The 22,075-nt window shown below is 33.1% G+C and overlaps 3 protein-coding genes across 4 annotated transcripts; 2 read left to right on the plus strand and 1 right to left on the minus strand.

Annotated features, from left to right (window-relative positions):
* Positions 1 to 1,144: 1,144 nt before the first annotated feature.
* On the plus strand, positions 1,145 to 6,637 carry LOC108329875 (uncharacterized). The gene is made up of 6 exons (XM_017564238.2): positions 1,145 to 2,758; positions 3,888 to 4,321; positions 4,640 to 4,801; positions 5,596 to 5,671; positions 5,948 to 6,103; positions 6,212 to 6,637. Exons 1-6 carry the CDS (start codon positions 1,523 to 1,525, stop codon positions 6,356 to 6,358), a joined length of 2,211 nt encoding a protein of 736 aa, XP_017419727.1. The 5' UTR covers positions 1,145 to 1,522; the 3' UTR covers positions 6,359 to 6,637.
* Positions 6,638 to 7,435: 798 nt separating this feature from the next.
* On the minus strand, positions 7,436 to 10,555 carry LOC108330648 (uncharacterized). Of its 2 annotated transcripts, none has more exons than XM_017565145.2 (9): positions 10,109 to 10,555; positions 9,768 to 10,011; positions 9,583 to 9,635; positions 9,207 to 9,243; positions 9,055 to 9,120; positions 8,777 to 8,881; positions 8,539 to 8,692; positions 8,363 to 8,439; positions 7,436 to 7,807 (listed from the first exon to the last, which is right to left on the minus strand). In XM_017565145.2, exons 1-9 carry the CDS (start codon positions 10,216 to 10,218, stop codon positions 7,745 to 7,747), a joined length of 909 nt encoding a protein of 302 aa, XP_017420634.1. In that variant the 5' UTR covers positions 10,219 to 10,555; the 3' UTR covers positions 7,436 to 7,744. The 2 variants fall into 2 exon arrangements, with proteins under 2 accessions (XP_017420634.1, XP_017420633.1); XM_017565144.2 differs by having other exon boundaries at positions 8,363 to 8,442.
* A 5,469-nt stretch (positions 10,556 to 16,024) lies between these two features.
* Positions 16,025 to 22,068, plus strand: LOC108331659 (uncharacterized). Its single transcript, XM_017566502.2, has 15 exons — positions 16,025 to 16,428; positions 16,514 to 16,753; positions 17,945 to 18,069; positions 18,155 to 18,365; positions 18,641 to 18,766; positions 18,889 to 19,145; positions 19,413 to 19,520; positions 19,828 to 19,969; positions 20,072 to 20,237; positions 20,495 to 20,652; positions 20,790 to 21,113; positions 21,217 to 21,291; positions 21,420 to 21,489; positions 21,601 to 21,758; positions 21,843 to 22,068. Exons 1-15 carry the CDS (start codon positions 16,138 to 16,140, stop codon positions 21,990 to 21,992), a joined length of 2,601 nt encoding a protein of 866 aa, XP_017421991.1. The 5' UTR covers positions 16,025 to 16,137; the 3' UTR covers positions 21,993 to 22,068.
* The last annotated feature ends 7 nt before the right edge of the window (positions 22,069 to 22,075 follow it).

Below are 22,075 nucleotides of genomic sequence, written 5' to 3' on the forward strand. Positions count from 1 at the left end.
GACTGAATTTGTTCACTCATTTATTTCAAAATTTTCTAAAAGAAATAATATAAATGTTGTCTCCAAATTCACCAAATTCTATCAAAAACCCATTTACTTACTCTTTCCAAAATTCATCATTTCAAAATAACAAGTCCTAATATATTTAACATAGAATTTTAGTCTCTTATATTAATTTATACATGACCAATTCGTATGGCTCGTATGGCTTTGATTCATCCTATGATTGTGTTCATTTGCATAGAAAAAATTACCATCAAATCAAACCAACAACTTAGTTGATTTTTGTAATTTTTTTAAATATTTGTTTAAATATTTTAGACACTATAAAATCATGGAAATAACGGCTTGAGTTGAGAAAGGAAAGAGTTATTTTCTCTAATATTTTACATAAATTTTAGACATATCACAAGGGTGAAAAAAAAAGTGTCAGTACATTGTGTTTTGACTTGTTCTTACTTCTATTCTTTCATAATTAAAATGAAACGATGAAGATAGTCTCTACTTGTCAGAGACGATGGGTTGGCACATCAAAGAACACAAAATAAATTTTTAATGTTTTAAATTACACGTTATTTATTATAATAAATCAATTTTAATATCTTTGGTATAATATAAGCTATTTTAAAGAAATGGATAAATGAGTGAGAAAAGAAAAATATCCTGAAAAAGAATTTAAAAGAAAAAAGTCTTCAAAGACTTTTGACAATATCCATAACCTAAGAAGAATTTTAAACCTAAAACCCTTCTACAACTCTCAAAATTAAATGAAGGCAGTAGACCAAATTGATTTATGAACATGACGGTTGTAAGAAACTATAACTTAAGCTCCTAAAATAATAATATTGGAAACAGTAGTTCTAAAACTAGACTTTATATCATTAAAACTAAAACACATTTACTGAAAAATGGTCATAGCATTTTTATTTCTAATATAATAAATATATTATTTTATTGCAATTGCTTAAAACTAACAACTAAGCTATAATCGAGAAAAAAATGATAGTTAAATCACTGACATCCATTGACGTGATCTTAATTAAAAAGTGTCAAATCATTAAAGAAGTAGATTAACATGAAAAAATATAGAAAAATATTAGTTGAAAACTGTCAAATTCCATAAATTTTCGAGTGCTTTACAAAGGAATATTATAATTCATTAGAAAATTTGAAAAAAAGAAAGAGTGAGTAATTATAATTTTTGTAATTAAAGAAGAAAGAGAAAATATAAAGACTGGTATGGGTTGGCGGGAAAATGTAACGTGAACCCCGGTGAAGTGGTGTGTGAGAGAAGTTTGGGAAAAGTCTTCTCTATGTTACTGCGGGGCCCACCAACGTTCTGGTTGCAGAATAAATAGCCTCTCTCACACAGACAGCACCGTTTTCCCTCCAAATCTCTTCCTTTTCCCTCTCACTCTGCTCCAACCACTTTCTCTGGATCTTCCTCACACAGATTTTCAGTCACTTCATTTCCACTTCCTAATCCTATCATCGTATTTAGTGCTTCGTATTTCTCATCAAAATGGTTCAGACCAAAACCACTCCGAACCCCTCTAAAGCCGACGCCATCCACCCACTCACGCCGGCAAAAACCCACGAACCTTCATCCGTTTCTACCTCTCTCCCTTTCCCCCGCCGCAGCCTCCGTCTCGCCTCTCTCTCCGACGCCTCCCCCGCCGCTAGGGTTTCCGCCGCCTCCAACCGCCAGACCTTTCTCAACTTAAGATCGGGAAAGAGGGTTCTCAAGAGAGCGATGACAGACGACGCAGAGGAACAAGGCAATGACGCAAACGATGAAACTGATCATGTTGCAGTGGCGGTTGATGTCAATGTCACCGCGCCAGAAACTACAACTACGGAAAACTCAGCCGTCAATGTCAATGTTGTAGCAGATGATTCCGGTGTTGGGGTTTCCACCCGGAGCCGGAAGCGCAATAGAGACTCAACCGGTTTCGAACACGAGGAGTTTCTCTACTTAAGGTCGGGAAAGAAGACTTTAAAGAGAACACTCAATTTCTATTCCAGAGAACAAGTTATTAACGCAGATGATGATGATGCTGATAATGATGACGACGACGATGGTGGTGTGGCAGTGGCGGTTGATGGTGACGTGACAACACCGGAATCCAGAACGGAGAACTCCTGTGTGAATAATGCACCTGCGCGAGTTCGAGAGCGTTCTAGAAACTCCAATGCAACGGAGCGCCGTTCCGGTTTGAGGAGGAACGATCATATGGAGCGCTTTCACGACATTGCGCGGGAAAACGCGTCACGGTTTGCGTTCTTCGCACCGGAAGAGGAAGATGGTGACCGGTTGCCGCCGGTTCCCGAAGCGGCGCGTGAGGAAATTGAGGACTGGCCCGGTCCTTTCTCCACGGCTATGAAAATCATCAGAGACCGAGGGATGAATGTTCAGAACGCTCAAACAAGTTCGCAGACGAACTTGTGTGAATCTATTAAGTGGGTTCCCAATGCGAAGAAAGGGGATTTGGGCATTTTATCGGTTCCTTCGTTGCAAGATATGTGCTTTAAGATTCTTGTGAAGAATGTGGACGCGATTGCATCGCTCGAGAGTGTGCCTGATGCGCTGAGGCACCGGCTTAGTCAGTTGCTCTGTGACTCGAGGAGAATTAACGGTCACTTTCTGGAGCTTCTTGTGCGTGGAACTCCCACGGAGATTCGGTTAAGGGACTGCTCGTGGTTGACTGAGGAACAGTTTACGGAGTGTTTTCGAATGTGTAACACGGAGAATTTGTTGGTATGTGGTCTAAGTTATCTGATGGCTTTTCGTATTACTTGCTATTTTTGGTGCATATGAAACTTGAGAATTGGATTTTATATGATTATCATGAAGTTAACTGGCTTTCTTGTTTCTATTCTTGTTGGAGGTCTGTGGGTTGATATTTAAGGTAAGATAATATTATTTAAGATGGTTGTATGATAAGAGAAATCTGATTGAACGGTACCTGTATTTTGCTTTACAGCATTCAGTTCATTGTATGATCCTATGGACTGCATTGTCTACTGTATGTTCATTTTTTTCTACTGAATGGACTTTATGTGTGTGTAATTTAACTAATTTTCCTTTGCTGGATTTTGATTTTGATTTAGTGGCTGAAATTGTTTACCCCTTTATGTGCCCGTGTTTGTTACTGGTACCAGTACTATTACATGTATTTGAATTTCTTTTCTATATTAGTTAACATGTTAAGCAATCACTTCTTCGACGTAGACGTAAAAGCGAGGATGAGGTGACAGTGTCCTGAAGCTAGTACTAATATATATTACTATTGTTCTGGAGAATCTAAATTAGGTCATATGATTTGAATTTAACCGCAGAATGTCTAATATTTTTGCTTTCCTTTTGAAATCTTCATTAAAATTGTATGATACACTTGTATATTTTGATTGTGCTGTGTTAGATGAATGGATATATCAGACGAGAAGGGTTTAAGAATGAATGCATTAAGGATAGAGTTCGGGTAGAAACTAATGTAGAAGATGGTAGTAACTTGTCCTAGGTGATTTGAGCATGTGTGAAGAACTGGATTGCCTGAGATATAGAGATTGGGACAGATATTATGCAATTCTTAAGGAAAGATATACATGTAGATAGTTTGTCAATAAACATGGTTTGTAATATTATGATAGGGTTTTTGGTGTCATTTGGTACATGTAATTCACCTTTGTTATTTGTTTGACTTGTTTTGTTTCCTATATAAGTTTTTTTCTTGCTGTGCTCAATTTTAATTGTGTATTTTCGGGCTAACACTTTTTTCTTTAAATTTCTTGTTTTCTTTTTGAAAATTGATTAGCTTCGTTGTCGGGTTTTGTTTTTCAAATCCTATATTAACCAACATCTAGTTGTTTATTTACTTGTGTTGTAGGTACTGCAACTTGACCAGTGTGGGCGATGTTTGCCTGATTTTGTAGTAGTTGCGACTTTGGCACGGTCACCTAGGAATTTGGTTAGATTAACTACTCTATCACTCCGTGGTGCATGCCGACTTTCAGATGGAGGTTTACGTGCGCTCGTTTCTTCAGCTCCTGCTCTTAGATCGATAAATCTCAGCCAGTGCTCCCTTCTCACATCTGCTAGTATATATATTTTGGCTGAATCATTAAGACATCTTCTGAAAGAGTTGTTCCTTGATGATTGCCAATGCATTGATGCTGCACTAATCGTGCCAGCACTAATTGAGCTTGAACATTTAGAAGTGTTGTCAGTGGCTGGTATTCAAACTGTGTGTGATGAATTTGTCAAGAATTACATTGTTGCACGTGGCCAAAACATGAAAGAGCTTGTTTTGAAGGACTGTATGTAAGTATCACTATAGCTATCTGTTTCATGTCAGGAGTCTGCTTAAGACGTTCTAGTATTTTTCATTGAAATTTTATTTTAGAATGGTAGGTGATCAAATTTCTTGTTAAAGAAAAAATTAAACCAAATCGGAATGTGATGTTAGTTTTGGTTAATTGATCAAGTTTCCAAAACTTGTTAATCATTCTTTGGACATGGTTGAAATGGGAATCCAGTTAGTTCTATATTTGAAATGGCACGCATTTTTCTGATATAGCAATTCCCTTTTTTTTTAATTTTCAAAAGTTTTGTCCGTTGATTTATGTTTCTAATGTGCAGAAACTTGACCGATTCATCAATCAAAGTTATTGTTGAGCATTGTCCGGGATTGCAGGTGCTTGATCTTATGAACCTGAACAGATTAACAGATTTATCCGTTGGATATCTTACCAATAGTTGCCGCGTACTTCATACCCTGAAGCTTTGCCGAAATCCATTCAGGTGTTTTTTCTATGCTCCATTTTCTATAGTTCCTTGCCACAAGAGACTTGTGCTACACTCACTTTTGATTGTGTGCACCTGCTTGTTTGTCTATGATCAGTCTCGTCCATGCAAGAATCAAGTTTAAGTAGTTTTGAATTTTTAATGATTGTCTTTGTTCCAATGCTCTGAAGCGTTGTTTTGTTTCCCAGAAATTGAAATTTCAACATTACCTGTGTTGAAAAACAATTCTCTTTTGTTGACCGATTCCCTACTTTATATAAGTATTGGTTACAAATATTTCATTTTGTATTCTGATGTAAATAAGGTAGATTCACTGGTATACAGAACAGGTAAGCCATCCACGTGGAAAATGTGGAGCTATAAAGTAGGCTTGGTAGTAAAAGTGGAAGGGAGGAAGGGGATAGGTGGTGGACTCAAATCTCCCGTAAACAAAAACTAATTAAAAGTAAAAAGTTCCATGTGGGGAAACCTATACTAGGCATAGGGAACAATTGAAGTGTACCGGCTGGGTGACAGTTAATAGAAAATAATAATGAAACATGTAAAAGTAATAACTAACCTAATTGCAGATATATTTTAAAAATAAGTTACTGCAGTTTGTGGGCATTACTCTCTTAGGATATCTTTTGTAACAAGTAGATTATCACATGTTCAGTACTATGTTTTGTATATTCATTTCCATTGCTCCATGATATTCTGTATTGGAGATTAATTATTCCTTGGTATTGTCATGTATGGTATGCTTGGATGGTTCTCGTTGGGATCGAATAATACTCTGGATTTTGTTGTAGTGATGAAGCACTTGCTGCATTTGTGGAAACCACAGGAGGGTCCCTGAAGGAACTGTCACTTAATAACATCAAGAAGGTACTTTGTCTTCTGGATCTCAATGATTTTATATAGACAGTTAGGCTTGTTCATACCAATAGTTCTCGAACATTGCGACGTGCTGGAAGAGGTGCTGTGATTATTAAAAATAACAAACCTATTTTTGAGCTTTAGCAGTAGTCTGCAGAACTTACATGATTTATCATCAAAATATCATTTTTTTTTCTTATTCAATGCTAGTGTTCGTAAATGCATATTTGGGTTCTGTTGTCAGTCTAAGTTCTGCATTCTGAATGCCTCATTTGTTTGATACAGGTTGGTTACCACACAACCTTATCACTTGCAAACCATGCGAAAAATCTGCACTCTCTAGATTTATCTTGGTGCAGAAATTTGACAGACAATGCACTGGGTTTGATTGTGGATAGCTGCTTGGCCCTGAGGTTACTCAAACTTTTTGGATTGACTCAGGTATATATATATCACTGATAAATTTGTATGTGGACGTATAAATTTTCTAGTTCACTATTCATCTTTCACGTGGGTTTTTATAAAGAAATGCTTTTTGCATTTTTGCAGGTAACAGATGCATTTCTTAATGGTCACTCAAACCTACAGATGCAGATAATTGGTTTAAAAATGTCTCCGGTTTTAGAACATGTCAAAGTTCCAGATCCTCATCAGGGTGCTTTGAATTATTCATCAGTCACTTGGGATTTGGTATAAAATTAGTATCAAAATCAAAATATATAGTGGCAGACATATTATATCATAACTAAGCCTACGAAGATATTTCAAGTAGATCTTTTTTGCCAAGCCTATATAGTTTTGAGACTGGAGTGGAAGATTTGCATCTAATGTAAGTGCCCGGAGTTCGTGGAGCATTACCGTTTCTCAGGATTGTTTTCATCATCAGTCCACGTTCTGCTAGTGGCATGACATTATCTGTATATCTGTTAAATCCTTAACTAATGTTCAATATTTAATATTTAATTTTCAGCCTTATGCATTTTGCAAATTCGCGAATTGTCAAATACAAAGGCTCTCTCGTTGCATCATTAAAAGTTCATTTCAAATTTTAAAAAATCTAGACATAAAGGTTTCATGGAAAACATCTATTTCGATCACTTCACCTGACCTTTTACAACGGAAGCAAGAAAGTCTATACTTAGACTCAAAATACAATACCCCATCTTCGATATTGAGTAATATATTTATGTAATGTTTAAATTAAAATATAATCAATAATTTAATACTCAAATTATTTAGAATTATATACAAATTAAAATTATAAAAAATGGATGAGCTACTGTGCTCCGTTTACCTTATCTGATAAAATCATAAATGTTAAATTTTAATATTTTCTCTTTTAAACTCCTATTCACCTCTATCCTATTCTAAGGTGGGGAATAAAGTGAGCTAAATTCACACACCCTATCCATCATCCTTCATTTCATTCTTTATTCCAGAACTCCAACTCTTCATTTCCTTTCTCAGTCTTTTAAAACTCGACCTTTCCTGATCATTCTCTTTTGTCTTCAAACTTTACCCTTTCATTTGTTTTTGTCCTCTTAACCTCACTTGTCTATTGTATTATTTGCAGTTCGTACCGTGGGACGTGATTCATATACACACACACAACCACAAAAATAACTTCTCAGAGGGAGACAAAAGTAGTTTATACAGATGGTAACACTTCTTCGAGGCATAAATTAAGTAAATCAGCATAAAGGAATACACTTCAATAGAGAAGCAAACTTTTAACCACAAAATTAAATTTTAAACGAAAGAGGTAGAGACTGATAATGTTGCAATAAGAAATAACTTCACCCTTTTCAAATCCAATACATCTGAGTTTGTTTTTTAAATTACCCCCAAATTTATTTTTCTTCAATACATATAATTTCAGGAAGAATATATGATACCTATACAAGCTACAGAATTAAATATCCACACATTGAAAATGAAGAGGGATAAATAATCGAAATTTGTTACCTTAGTTAGGTACAAACATGGACACCTACATGCATTTACATCTTACAGCTCTATGATGGTTACATTATCTACTTAAATTCTGAAATTCACAACTTTTCCGAAGCTATCCTTAGTATTTTAGGTCTGTAATCGCAGTAAGTATGTTTGTTCCACCAACTGGGAGTTTGCCATTTCAACCATCTGAGAAGAGCATGGAAACTGCCAGTTATTGCTTCTCACAAGTAGAAAAAATACATCATGAATGAACCATCAATTTCATCCTTATAAGAATATCCTCTCTCCTAAATTGTCCTAAATGTAAGAGATTACATAAGTAATCCTCAAAGTAGTTTTTCAAATATTAAGAAATCCATCAAAATTGAGTCTATAAGTAAATATATCAAAATGCAGGCTAAACTCAGATATTTAATAATTGGAGAATAACTTATACAATGTTTCTTATTTGTTGAACCAAGGATATCCTAGACTCGTAGTTGGAAGCTAATTCCTTTTTAGATGCAGAGATAACAAAAGTGAACCTTATCTCTTTAAACAAAGTCTTTTCATACATAGTCAGACATAGAATCCTTGACAATATACTAAGAAACCCAGCTATCAACCAATTGTTTCTTATAACCTATATAGTTCCATTACTTTAGAAGTTAATTGGGATAGGTTAATGTTTTGAGGACCACATTAGTGACTTATTCGATCCAATGTAGACGGTGGAAAATGCACATGAACTAGCAATATTACCTCAAAACCCATCTTTTGGTACAATATTTGTGCAGGACTATTATTTTTGTCCACATGCACATATACCTGTGTCACACCTGCTAAATGAATCCAGGAATTGCGAACTTTCAGTCACTTTTTGTGAATTACATCAGACAAATGAAAGCTACTCTCACAAAAATGTTTGATTGTATTACCATTAGATTTTGCAGCTCCAATAGCAAATGACAACATGTTGCTTGCAATTCCCTGGCGCCGAGCTGATTTGATAACGCACAAGTTTGCAATGTAACCATATCTGCTTGGTGGTGTTCTGTTGATGCAGCAAAAAAGGGGAGCCTTTACCCGTTCCTGAAGAAATAATCAAGTTGCACAATGCATCAACACCACTAGTCAAGTAGACAAAGCAACAAAATGAGATAGAATGTGCAATACCCCAGGGTAAGTCTCCCCTTGAAGCAAATATCGGATGTTCAAATCAAGGGTTCCTACAACACTTTTTAATATTGAGTGTTTTGCATTCTTCTGCTCCTTCCTCACCTGTTAAACTTGACTCCAAACACCATAAGTTGAAACATTAAGGACAATCAACCATCAAACTATTTGTAATCTAACAGGTTTCTTCTCATTTTAGTCATTAAATCAGAGCTTTCAAGTATATATTATAACCTGAATTCTAAACTAAACCAGAATCTAAGATGAGGTTGATTTACCGTGATGATGCATGCGCAGCTATCACCGTTTTGCACCTTGCACCGTCTCTTTAATGCATGAAATTCCTAAACAATAGGAAGTCCTGTTGAGATTTTCTAAGAACTACACTCTAGTTATACAGTACATACACAGCAGTTATATCAACTCCTACCTGCTCAGCAAATTTCCTTTTGAAGTTATCAACATATCTGGATAAAACAGAAGGAAAATCATTTGCACTCATCATCTATTTTGAACAAAAGCAAAAAATTTAGATCCACCATAATCTATGGTTAGATAGATTTATTCCTCTAATATTCAATTATCTTTAAATAAATGCTCAACATCGGACTTGTTGATCTGATTAATTGTCCCTAATTCAAATGTTACTCAATATGCTAACATGCTTAGCTACACAACACACCATGCCAAAAAGTAAAAGCTGAAGCCAGTGAAACCAAAATACGGTTTCACATTCCGTGTTTATAACTACTAAAAGATGTCTATAAAAGAACATTTGACCTTTCCCTTATGGGTGTCAGTCATACCTTTCATATGATCGATTCTCCCAGTGACTTTCTGCTCTCAACCATGCTGCTGTCTACCATGCAATTAAACAAAACAAATAAATAAATATTTGAGAAAGATACCAGCATCATAAATCATAGATGAAAATACAGACACTTCACATGTTTTCTTTATTTTTTTTGTCATACAAATTATCATAGCATACCCAATACTCTTCATCAAGCACAGCTTCTCGTGCAACAAATTGCCCAAACTCAAACCTATTTACTCGACCCAATTCTTGATCCGATGGCTGCAACCGATCAAATTGGAGATCGTTGGAGTTTAAAATTTCCACTTTGGAAATGGGTGGAGTTGAAAGCTGCATAGAGAGTTCTTCCTTCTTCTTCATACTATAATCATTATTAATACTATTCTTCTTTGTCGGAGAAAATTTTGAATCCATGGCCCTGTTTATGTCAAACATAAAACATTAGAAGCTAAGAATCATACAATAAAAAAATATTCCCAAAATAAAATAAATCAAAAGAGAAAATTGAAACTCACATGGTCCATGACGAGGCAACTCTCAAACATTTATAAGGGCTTGGAGACCCATTGAAAAATAAGGTCCCAAATTCAGGTCTATGAATTGGAATAGTTGACATGGGAGACATGTTTCTCTTCTAGATTCAAGGGCTTATGAAAACCCCGAAAGAATGATAAGAAAAGAAAAGAAAAAATCTTTAAGTCTAAGGGTTCAAAAGGAAGAAACCCCTTTTGATGTTCCAATATGGCAGTGATGCAACATGTAAGAAAACTGAAATGAAAGAGAGAAGTGAAAAATTGTGGTTTGAAAATTGGTTGAAAATTACTTGTTTGTGCTTCTTGTTTCTCAAAGTTTGAGAATTGGCATTAGTGGTAAGGAGAGGACAATTTCATGGTGCTTCTAAGCCAAAGACTCAGTTTTGGATTGATGATGGTATTGGAAGATGTGTGGTGGGGTATGCTATGACTGGAGTCATGAGTAAGGACAATGAATATGTCTATCCATTTTACTTTTCTTTTCACTTTTATGATTAAGATAACACCATTTTTTCTCCTTTTTTAATTTTTAGACATTTTTGTTTTTAGCTAGGATTAGGTGATGGTAATTATATCAAGGTTAAGATAAACATGTCACTAAACTTTGTGTTTTCCTCTATCTTTTACAGAATAAAAAATGTTGGAGGACTCATTTTGTTAAAAAATATTCTTGAAAGATTAAGACTACTTAAAAATGTGTTTAGAAACTAAAAATTATCAATAAAATGTTAATAGACTTAAAAATGAATTTGTAAGAAAATAAATAACCAAAAAAACACATATAATTGTCACCTTTTATTTATAATCTGTCTAGCAAGTCACATGATAATTAATGGGGTTACTTTTTTTATAACAGTGACTAAAAATATTAATAAATTAAATTAAAAACTAAAACTAAAAATCTGTAGAACAATTGAGGAATTAAAAATACATTTTACCCAATTGATTATTTGATTTTAAGAATACAAAATACATTTTCAATCGAGTCAACATAACATAAATATATTTCTAATCTCTTACTTTTTAGAAGCTTTTACTTTTTATACCTAAACAAATTCTTTATTAGTAACAAACAGCTATTTTAGTCACTACACCTAAAAAAACTAAGTATTGTTCCAATTTATGAAAATATGAGTTTGGTTTGTGGATAGAAAATACTTAGACAAAGGGATATTCAAGTTCCTGAATTGTGGTTAGTTTCATAGCTGATGAGTTGGGTCAAAGCTGGCAAACTTAAAGTTTTAGGTTTCAAGATTGTCACAGCTACAATTGGGACACAATGAATTTTAAAATAATAACTTTTGAAAAAGTAGAATATGCCATAAAACTTTTTTATTAGATGAAATATTTGGATTTTAAGAAAAACAAATTAGATTTGGAAATTAAAGTTATAACATTATTGAACAACTTTGTTTAAACATAAAATATAAGCAATTTTTAAAATAATCATTTACTTAAAAAGTGGATAATACGTTGTTTACTAAAATAACTAAAAAACCACTTGTTTAAAAACATTAAACAAACATATAAGAAATATAAATCTATTTATTTCATTCAATAAACACTTCGCACAAACAAACATATCATTTCATTTTGATCAAACAATTCATTACAAAAAAAAAATTATATCTTATCTTAGCAATTGTAAAAATATTATTATTCCCCTTGTGCGGAGAAGTTTCTTATTTGAAACTTATTATTCTTGAACTTTGCATTTTTTTTAGAAAGATGATAAAAATATATGTAAGATATATTTTATTTTAAATTTTTTGGAGGTATTGATTTTACGAAGGAAGTCAATTTATTTATTTATGTTAACATGGTCAGGAATCTTTGGTGCGATTAAAAAACCTAGACTTAAAGAAATATTTTCTTATAAAAATGTTGAATGGGATTTTTTTTTATTGAATTAATTGTAATTGTGTTTGTTTGGATAGAGCAAGGAATGACAAGACATCACCTTAAGCATTTTTTCTTTTTGGTATATAAGGTTTTGTCTTACCAAAGGACTTTATATATTATCAAGTTTAATGTTTACAAAACAAAATTATTCTTGTAACACTTCATCCTCTTTAGAAGTCTAAAAACGAAGGTCTCCGCACAAATTTTTTTTAGTGAAAATACTTTTATAAAATGCTAATTTATGTGTTTATATAAAATATTTTTGTTTTATATTTTTAGAATATATTATATTATTGAATATTTAAAATATATATCCAACAATATTATCGTTTTGAGGTAGTTGATGTTTTATATGGTTTATAAAACTTAACACTTGAGTTGGAGCAGCTTGAGAAGCCTGTGGTACATTTTGTAATTCAACAACCTTTTAATGAAATGATACAATGCTATCATGGTACAACCTATTACTATGGTGCAACTTGTCAATGTGGTGTAGCATGTAGTTGTATAACCTGATGTGACTCAGCATGTTGCAATGCAACTTCTTGTCGTATCATCTATTACTCAATCTACTCCTACAGTTCAATTTGTAGCATCATGTTTACCTTCTCACTTAGTAGTTAATATTAATAATCTTGATATTACTATTGATTTTATGCTAGCGGACTTTGATTTCTTGTCTGATATTCTTTATCTAGAGGATGTTAGTCCCATTAAAAATAATTCTCAAGACTTACAACAAATTGATTCACATCATAAAATTTCTCAAATAATCTTCAATTATTTTGCGTCAAGGAAGCTTGACTTGTGAAAGAATTGAAATTAACATTTATTTAGCTAATGTGGTGGAAGAGTGGGAAGATTCTACTACTAAAAAAGATAATGTGTTAGTTCAAACTACTAGGAAACCGTGCATGAGAAGACCTCCAAAGAAAGCTAATGTCAAATCATCTAAAACAAAGAACTCTAAAAGACAATCATGAGTTTTAAAGGTCTATTTTGGAATTTGAGGGGCTTGATTAATGATAAAACTCTTAATATGCTACGAAATTTGGTTAGTAACACACACCCATTTTTCTTTTCTTAGCTAAACCAAAGACTTCTTTTAGTTCTTATCATGCTATTTTATTTTATTTTTTTAGTTTGAACTTCAAGTTATTGGTTGTCTTTGAGTCTTCTTCTGAGGTTGCTAGATTATGGTTATTTGGTAGAAGTGATTTCGTGTTTGATATTATTGATAGTACTATTCAATTTATTTCATTTGCTTGTCGCTCTTTTTTTGGTGTATTCGTGTTAATCTTCACGAGTCTTGGTGTATTCTTAATCACTTTAATGTTGTTCTTTGTGTTGAGGATGTGAAGGGTGGCGTTGCCCCTAGTCCAATCTCTTGTGTTGAGTTTCTATATTGAATCAATTTTAATGAGCTTGTTACAACTCATCTTCCAGAATTTACTATACTTGGTCAAACTTTCAAAGAGATATGCATCATATTGATAGAAAACTTGATAGAGCTTTTTGTAATTTTCCTTTTCTTTAGAATTGATATTCTTGTTGTATTAATGTTTACTCTGAAAATGCTCGGATCATCATCCCTTGCTTCTTTTTCTTTCTCATTTAGTTGAAGTTTCCAAACCATTACCTTTTCAATTTCTAAAAATGTGAATGTTTTATATGGATTGTCATTCTCTCATCAATAGCTCTTGGAATTCTCCTCCTTTTGGTTGTCCTGTGTTGTTTTTGCAAAAGAAATTACAACGTCTTAAAGTTTCATTAAAAAAATGGAATAAAAATGTTTTTGGAATTTGATTTAGATAATGTTTTAATAAAAGAATGGAATAAAAATGTTTTTGGATTATGATTTAGATAATGTTTAATAACAAGATTTGAATGCTTCTCCATCTGATTTAGATATATTACTAATTCATGAGGCCAAATAAAAGATGATTTAAATTCTACTCTGGATTATCTAGTTGTTTATTAGAAGCAAAATGTTAAAATGAAGTGGTTTAAAGACGATGATAAAAATACTGTATTTTTTCATGTTGTGGTTCACAAGAGGTATAATGCAGCGACAAGACAGGACATATACTTGATTTTTGTCCTATAATAGTGACTAATTTTCGTTTTAAAATCATTACAAAATTTTTAGCTTGGAGTGATTGCTAGTAAGATTATTTTTAGAACAATATAAATGATTTAATGTTTTAACTATGTATTTATTTAATTTTTTCTATAATAAAAATATTTTTTTCATGAATTTAGTATAATTTCCCATGTATTATTTTATTTTTTAATAATTTTCTATGTGATGATAAATGTATATAAATTGGATTAAATTTCATCCACTTGTTAAAAAGTATTTATATGCATTAATAAAGTAGTGAAAATTTATTATTTGTGAAGAACTAAACATGTTATTAATGAAAAAGAAACTTATTTTTGTGGATATGCTATAAACAAATGAAATATTGTTATTTGAAAAAGAATCAAAATTTGCTATTTTCTTTGTTTACTTTTGTTGACTACATGTGAAAAAGTGTACTCTTTTAGATGTTTTCATGATTGTGAAATGGAAAATGAAACTAATAAGGCAATAACTAAACTTCTATTTTTACTTGGAAACACATAAAATATTTTAAGATGAACAAAAAAGGGTTCATAATAGTCTCTAATAAGGGTTAAAATAGTCTATAATAACAAAAAAGTAAATTTGCTTTTAAGATGAGAGTTCATAAAGTGTGATGCATAAAACAATCCATAAAATTAACAGATTGAAAATAAGAAGGGTTGCTTATGTTTAATAAAACTTTGAAAATATTTTTTAAAATGTGGTAATTTTTTTTTAAAGATCATTCTTAACAAATTCTGTGAAAACAAGTGTGAATGATAAATCAGAAATGTTAAAAACAACATTTTCATTTTAATTTTGTTTTTATACATGATCATTTTCAAGGCTGGGCTTTTCAGCTAATTAATTATTGAATACTTTTATATTGTTAATAGTATAAAAGATATTGATACAATGAACAAAGAAAAAGTATTTTTTTAATAAAATCTTCATCTTAATATCTAGGATAAGCTTATTTGGATACAATTAATAAACATAATTTTAATATCAGTTAACATGACAGGTAAAATACGTACTTGTTGATGATAATCACCTTAATTTTTTTTCCTTTTTTTATTTCACCTATTTAAAAAAATTAAAGTTACCATCTTTATCGCAATATTTATTTTGAAACAGATAAATGATAATCATTATGATGTAATTCTAATAAATATAATTGACTATAAACTTTGTATTAATTCATAAAAGCTAAACATCATTTCATAATCATATACTTAAACTTATAACCACGCTGATGTTATCCCTAATAAAAAAGAGAGGATAAGATGGGGTCACAGTCTCATGACTCATAATGTTTATCTGTATGTGGATTAAAGGATATCTATAAATCAGATATTTAGAATTAACTATATGTTATGTTTATTTACACATAACATATACTTTAAGAAATAAATAAATAAAACATAAAAATTTAAATATATTTTCTTAAATTTAAAATAAGTTTTTTTATTCATTTAATAGCTTGACATAAATATTAAAACTTATGTCTTATTATAGAACTGTATTTATGCCTTAACAACATATTCACTTAAATAATTAGTAAAATATTTACTTAGTTATTAAGTTGAAAATTTAGGGTGTAGAAGACATTATTTTCTACAATCAAATTGTAAGTGCACGCTCATAAAGACTTTAATATCAAAATACTTTTCATATTATATAAAAAATTACATCACGGAAAATTGTTTTTTCAATAATCAAGTTATTATTGAAAAAATATTTACCAATTTGTTTATGATTAATTCATGTAAAACTATTTAGTTTACCACGTTTAATTAATGTATTCTTTTAAGAGTGTTATTTTCTATATAACAAAAGTAGGGAATGCTTAGGGTTTAGGGTGCAAATAGCACGGACCAAATAAATTGGGCTTACGAACCACAGGCCCAGCCCAATTATTAAATGCCGTTCTCTCCGAGTTTGTGAGAATACGAAAGAGCAAGCACAAGCAGCAAGAGTAGCACCACCAAGCCACACAGCAATGGTGGCCATGGCCAGCACTGCCAATAGAAAAATCGAAACATACGAAGAGTTCGCGAAAGTTCACGCGCTGCTACTTGTGGCGTCGGGATTGCCGGAGTGCCTCCACCGGCGCCTGTTCGAGAAGCTCTCCGGCGAGTTATTTGACGGCGGCAACCACTTCCAGATCGAGCCATGCGAGGGCGGCCGTCAACGGCGCCTTGTTCTCACATCGGTGTCGATGGAAACGGATTCCGAAGTCTTCCTCGTTGATCACGCATGGACTTTCAGACTCTCCGACGCATACAAGCAGGTCTTCTTCTTCTTCTTCTTCTTCTTCTTCTTACCATTCCTTACTCTAGGGTTTGTCTTGACGACATTGGTGTTTGGTGTTGCAGCTGCGTGAGGTTCCAGGATTGTCTGAGAGGATGGGTTCTCTGATGTGTGTGGATGTTGATGTGAGTTCAGATGATGGTGAAGATGAAGGGAACGGTGAGCTTGGTGTTGAGGAAACTTTGGAGAGGGAAGTTGGTGAGGCAAAGGAGAAAGGAAATGGGACGTTACGGTGGCTGGAGCTTGAAGGGCTTAACATTGATGATGCTATGCTTGTGTCTCTAGCCTTGCCAACTAGGTTTCCGGTTAGTAACCCTCTTTTCTTTTTTTACCTTTTCATTTTGGAAAATACTTTGGTAAATTAATAATGCCTATCATATTTTATACATGTATATGTATGTATTTATATATGTATGTATACACACTTAAAAACAATAAAACAAGAGAGAGAGAGAGAGAGAGTGAAAGAAATTATATTAAATAAAATATGAGAGTGAGCAGATGCATAAGAAAATTTTAAGGATAAGAATATATCTAGCTAGAAGGGCAATCTAAAATGGAAATTTTCTGCTTTGATAATTGTAGATTATTGTTTAGAGGAAACAGTTTTTACATTGATTTTCGTGGTAATCCAAATCGTAAGATGAGAGATGTGAATTGCTATAGGTAAACTTGTTATAAGATTAATATAATTTCATTCTTTCTTTTCCTTTATGTCAGAGAGTAATTTGATTTTAATTCAATGGTTCGAGTTATTTAAATTGTATAATCATCAATTACTTGTTGGGTAAACAGCCCTAATCAATAAGATTATAATTAAATTCATGGCAAACATAAGTTGAAAGTTCACATTCTTTGTCATATATAACTTATTTGTTGGGCAACACTCAATATAATTACCATAGAATATAAAGATTCCAAAATCAATATTGCAATTGAGCAACCAATTCTTTGGAATATCAGTTTCTAGTTTTCAATCAACAAGTGGTAGATCTCCAAGACAGACGCTGACGTATTTCACAAGTAATATATTTGACCGAAAAACGTTTGTTATTTTTTCATTGTGATTTCTGGGTGACTGTAGGGCATAGAAGTAATTTTTTTTCCAAACATTTTTAAATAAAAATAAAATATTAGAGGAAAATAAAGGTTCCGAGGGTACAAAATAATAAGGTGGCAGCGGAAAGAAAAACTGATTATAAGAGTATTGAACAGTTACTATAGTTCAAAAGAGGAATGATGAAAGTTCATAAATTATTCGAAGGTGAAATTGTCTAATGAATTGTGACGCCTAAAGTGGTTATTTCCTTTATGGTATGGAAGTATGGATTATCACTTCAGATTGATTAATCAGGTAAACGTCAGGATATATAAACTTTAATGTTATATATTCTAATTTTTTTTATTACTATTATGATCTCAGTTCTTGTTTTTCATTTATGGTCATCATTTCGTAATTTGAATACTCACACTCTCTTCCCGTTTCATTGTGTCAGGATTTAGTGGCACTTAGCCTGCTTGGAAACAAGCTCAATAGTGCCGAAGTGGTTGTTCAGGAAGTTATCAAACTTAAGCATCTCAAAGGAATATGGCTCAACAATAACCTAGGTCTTAAAAATTGGTAACTTTTCTAATATCTAAAAATTGATAATTGAACCATGTGTTCTTGTTATAAAGAGAACTAAATTACTGTACCTCTCTTCCAGTGATGGTAAGCTTGCAGGTTTGATTCTTAAGGAGTTGCCTGAACTTGAAATTTATAATTCAAGTTTCACAAGCAATTTTGGGGAGTGGGCGTTGGGCTTTTGTGCAGGGATATACGGAAAGGATAACCCTGTAAATGCTGATCACACTTCACTGCACACTGTGTCTTCTCTTGACCTTTCAAATAGGAACATTCACAATTTAAAGAATAAGGTTGAACAATTTCTTATGCTTATTTTTCTATATGCTTTTTTCATCCTTTTATTTGTAGCATGCGTTTCGTCATATTACTCAAGGGACTTTAATGCATTATTTCACTCGAATAAAATTTGGTTGTATGAGTTAAAAATCTTGGAATTTCATATCTTACCCAGGTGATGCCAAACGAATGTTTTTATGAATTAAAGATGTTAATAATTGATATTCTACACCAATTCATTGCTTGTTTTTTCATTCCAAATGTTTTAGTGAATTTTCCATTTTCACAGGCATTTACACCCATTTGTTTGCCATCTCTTACGTACTTGAACATTCAAGGAAATCCATTGGAGCAGAACTCAGTTGGTGACTTGTTAGATCTGCTGCAGAGATTCCCTTGCCTGCGTTCATTGGAGGTAGATTTGATTTTCGTTGTCACATTTTATTATCCCTCAAAATTTCCTTTGCTATTTATTTAGTTTTGTCTACAAACTTTATGAATGGTGTTTTGGCCTTTGATAATTTGAGCAATTTTCAGGTTGATATTCCAGGTCCACTGGGACGAAGGGCCATTGATATTCTGGAATCTCTTCCAAACATTTCTGAGCTAAATGGTATCGATACATCCAAAATATTGGAAACAGGAAAGCATGTTATTGATTCAATGCTTCTTCCTCGTCTTCCTGAATGGACTCCTGATGAGCCACTTGCTGATCGTATTATAAATGCAATGTGGCAACATGTAATGACATATAGACTTGCAGATGAAGAAAAGTTAGACGAAACACCAGTATGGTATGACCTGCATATAGTTTTACTTTCTATATTTTAATTTAGCACTAGTTTTCTTTGGGTCAATAAGCGCATTTTCTAATTTTTCGTTTTATTTCATCAAGGATGTCTGGTTTATGCTTTAATTTTTGTCACGCAACTTGAATCCTTGGATCCATGTTTGACTACTCAAATTTTTGGGTTTAGTAAAATTCAAGTGTCACATGAATCATGTTGGTTTTTCCCAATGATACCTTACTTGAACAGCACATTCTTTTGGATATTTTTCAGGTATGTGATGGATGAGCTAGGTTCAGCTTTGCGGCATAGTGATGAGCCAAATTTCAGAGTGGCACCATTTTTGTTCATGCCAGAGGGCAATCTAGCATCAGCTGTGAGGTGGTTATCTTCTATATTTTCGTTATTATCTGTATTTTGATTTAGTCGTATTTTTATGCTTTACAAATGTATATGCTACTTTACTGCATAATTATACTTCACATATTATTCAACGCCTTTGGTGTGATAAAAGATCCTTTTGTAAGTTTTGATTCTTGTATTGATGTATCCCGCGTTCATTACCAACATGGTTTTTGTTAGAGAATTCTGTATTCTCTTCTCCCCACATTACATGGACTTATGCATGGCCTCTGGATTTGTAATGCGTTAAAATTGATCAAAGTATTAACTCTCACATTTTCTCCAGCTTTTCTATTCTATGGCCAACACAGAATGTTCGGAAAGGTGATGAGTGCACACGCGATTATCTTCTTGGTATTGGGGAAGATAAGCAACGTTCTGCCAGGCTTACTGCCTGGTTCCACACTCCAGAAAACTACTTTATCCGTGTATTTCTCCTATTGCTAAGATAGATTATGGTTCTGTTTGTGGTTAAATATCTATCTCACACTATCAGGAAGTTTTGGAGCTAATTACCTTCCTGCTTTCAGGCATATGAGAAGCACCGTCAAAAATTGTTGTCCACAAGTTTAATGCCTCCCACCTTTCAGTATTCTGGGACTCAAAGTATTCATCGACATGGTGGGCGTCCATTGCTTGTTTACACAGATATACCTCACGTAGAGGAATACTTGACACATCCCGAGTTTGCAATCAGTAAGTTTAATGCATGCAGGCTTGAGCTTTCTCTCGATTTTTATTCTGTTCTTTGCTGCAGTTCATAATTAATGGTTAAATGTGACTTGGAACATATTGACAATTCATTTGAAGAGACTAAATTCAAATTTACTTATTGATTTTAACCTTTTTATGCTGTCAGAAAATTCTTTTGGATTTTATCATTGTTGGCATCACGTATAAAATGTTATACTTTGTATTGTTGACCTTCTTTTTGAATGTTTAAATGACTACAGCAAATGAACCAAAAGAGGCAGATATAATATGGACAAGTGTGCAGGTAGATGAGGACATGAAGAAAGCTACTGGAATAACGGATCAGCAATACATTAATCAATATCCTTTTGAAGCATGTCTTGTTATGAAGCATCATTTGGCAGAGACAATTCAAAAGGTGATAGTAGTTATAACTAACATTTAATGACTGATCTGTGTCACTGGCATGGAGCATTTATTTTCTTTTTTAAGTGAGGCTTTTTAGAACCTTAGCTTTTTCTCGGGGTGGTGATGAGATGGTTTACGTTGCTACAGGCACATGGATCTCCCCAATGGTTGCAGCCTACTTATAATCTCGAAACACACCTATCTCAACTTATTGGTGACTATTGTATTCGCAAAAGGGAAGGACTAGACAATCTTTGGATCTTAAAACCCTGGAACATGGCCCGCACCATTGATACTACTGTAACTGATAATTTGCCTGCAATAATCCGGCTCATGGAAACTGGTCCCAAAATTTGCCAGAAGTATATTGAACAGCCCGCATTGTTCCAGGGGAAAAAGTTTGATCTCCGTTACATAGTACTGGTTCGGAGCATGCATCCTCTGGAGATATTCCTGTCAGATTGTTTCTGGGTACATTTATTCTTTTTTTTGAGTGAAGAAAATTTGTTAAGTTTTTTTTTTTCTTTTCTCTTGAATGATTCTAACGGAATTAGGTTTTATATTTCATTTTCAGGTTAGGATTGCCAACAACCAATATTCTTTGGCCAGAAGTAGTTTGTTTGAATATGAAACTCATTTCACTGTTATGGTATGTCTTGAGTAACATTTTACTCAGCAACTAGAGGGATTCAGATGAAAACTTGATTGAAATATTTGATATTTCAATGTTTTCCTCTTCTCAACAAGTTCTAATATAAGTCATTTCATGGATTATAGAACTATCGCGGAACCATAAATCATAAGAATGCCAGCGAATTTGTGAGGGAATTTGAGGAAGAACATCAAGGTAATGGGTACTTCCTCATGTTTATCCTCTGTCACTTTTAGGATGAGTGTTAGTGTCTCTGTATTTGAAATGACTAATTAATACAAATTCCCATCTCTGTATCTCTTTCAGTTAAATGGTTGGATATACACACAAGAGTAAGGAAAATGATTCGTTCAGTATTTGAGGCAGCTGCTGTTGCTCATCCTGAGATGCACAGTCCAACATCAAGGGCAATGTATGGTGTAGATGTCATGTTGGACAGCTCTTTCCAACCCAAGTTACTAGAGGTTTGTAAATGAAACGTTGGGTTCCTTTTAGTCCTAGGATTTTGTATGTGGCATAATGTGAAACATGCATTTTTTTTAATACAGGTAACTTACTGCCCGGATTGTACAAGAGCTTGCAAATATGACATGGATATTGTAATTGGAGAGGGAGGCGTTGCTAAAAGTTGTGATTTCTTCAATAATGTGTTCAGGTGTCTTTTTCTGAATGAAACTTCACAAGTGAGTCAATTGTAATTCAGTATTTTTATTTTTGTGACCATATCCAAAGCTTTTGAACAAGGTTTTATAATTTGTGACCTCACTTGGTTTATCCTCGC

The sequence above is a fragment of the Vigna angularis genome, chromosome 4, assembly GCF_016808095.1.
Source record: "Vigna angularis cultivar LongXiaoDou No.4 chromosome 4, ASM1680809v1, whole genome shotgun sequence".
Taxonomy (NCBI): domain Eukaryota; kingdom Viridiplantae; phylum Streptophyta; class Magnoliopsida; order Fabales; family Fabaceae; genus Vigna; species Vigna angularis.

Bases quoted from the DNA above. Each gene is read 5' to 3' on its own strand.
- LOC108329875 (XM_017564238.2), top strand. From the start codon at position 1,523: ATGGTTCAGACCAAAACCACTCCGAACCCCTCTAAAGCCGACGCCATC. The intron at 2,759-3,887 runs GTATGTGGTCTA...CTTGTGTTGTAG, and splicing joins GTAACACGGAGAATTTGTTG to GTACTGCAACTTGACCAGTG. The intron at 4,802-5,595 runs GTGTTTTTTCTA...ATTTTGTTGTAG, and splicing joins CTTTGCCGAAATCCATTCAG to TGATGAAGCACTTGCTGCAT.
- LOC108330648 (XM_017565144.2), bottom strand. From the start codon at position 10,218: ATGTCTCCCATGTCAACTATTCCAATTCATAGACCTGAATTTGGGACC. The intron at 9,636-9,767 runs GTATGCTATGAT...ATTGCATGGTAG, and splicing joins TGCTTGATGAAGAGTATTGG to ACAGCAGCATGGTTGAGAGC. The intron at 8,882-9,054 runs GTAAATCAACCT...CAAGTTTAACAG, and splicing joins GCTGCGCATGCATCATCACG to GTGAGGAAGGAGCAGAAGAA.
- LOC108331659 (XM_017566502.2), top strand. From the start codon at position 16,138: ATGGTGGCCATGGCCAGCACTGCCAATAGAAAAATCGAAACATACGAA. The intron at 16,429-16,513 runs GTCTTCTTCTTC...TTGGTGTTGCAG, and splicing joins TCTCCGACGCATACAAGCAG to CTGCGTGAGGTTCCAGGATT. The intron at 21,490-21,600 runs GTAATGGGTACT...TATCTCTTTCAG, and splicing joins ATTTGAGGAAGAACATCAAG to TTAAATGGTTGGATATACAC.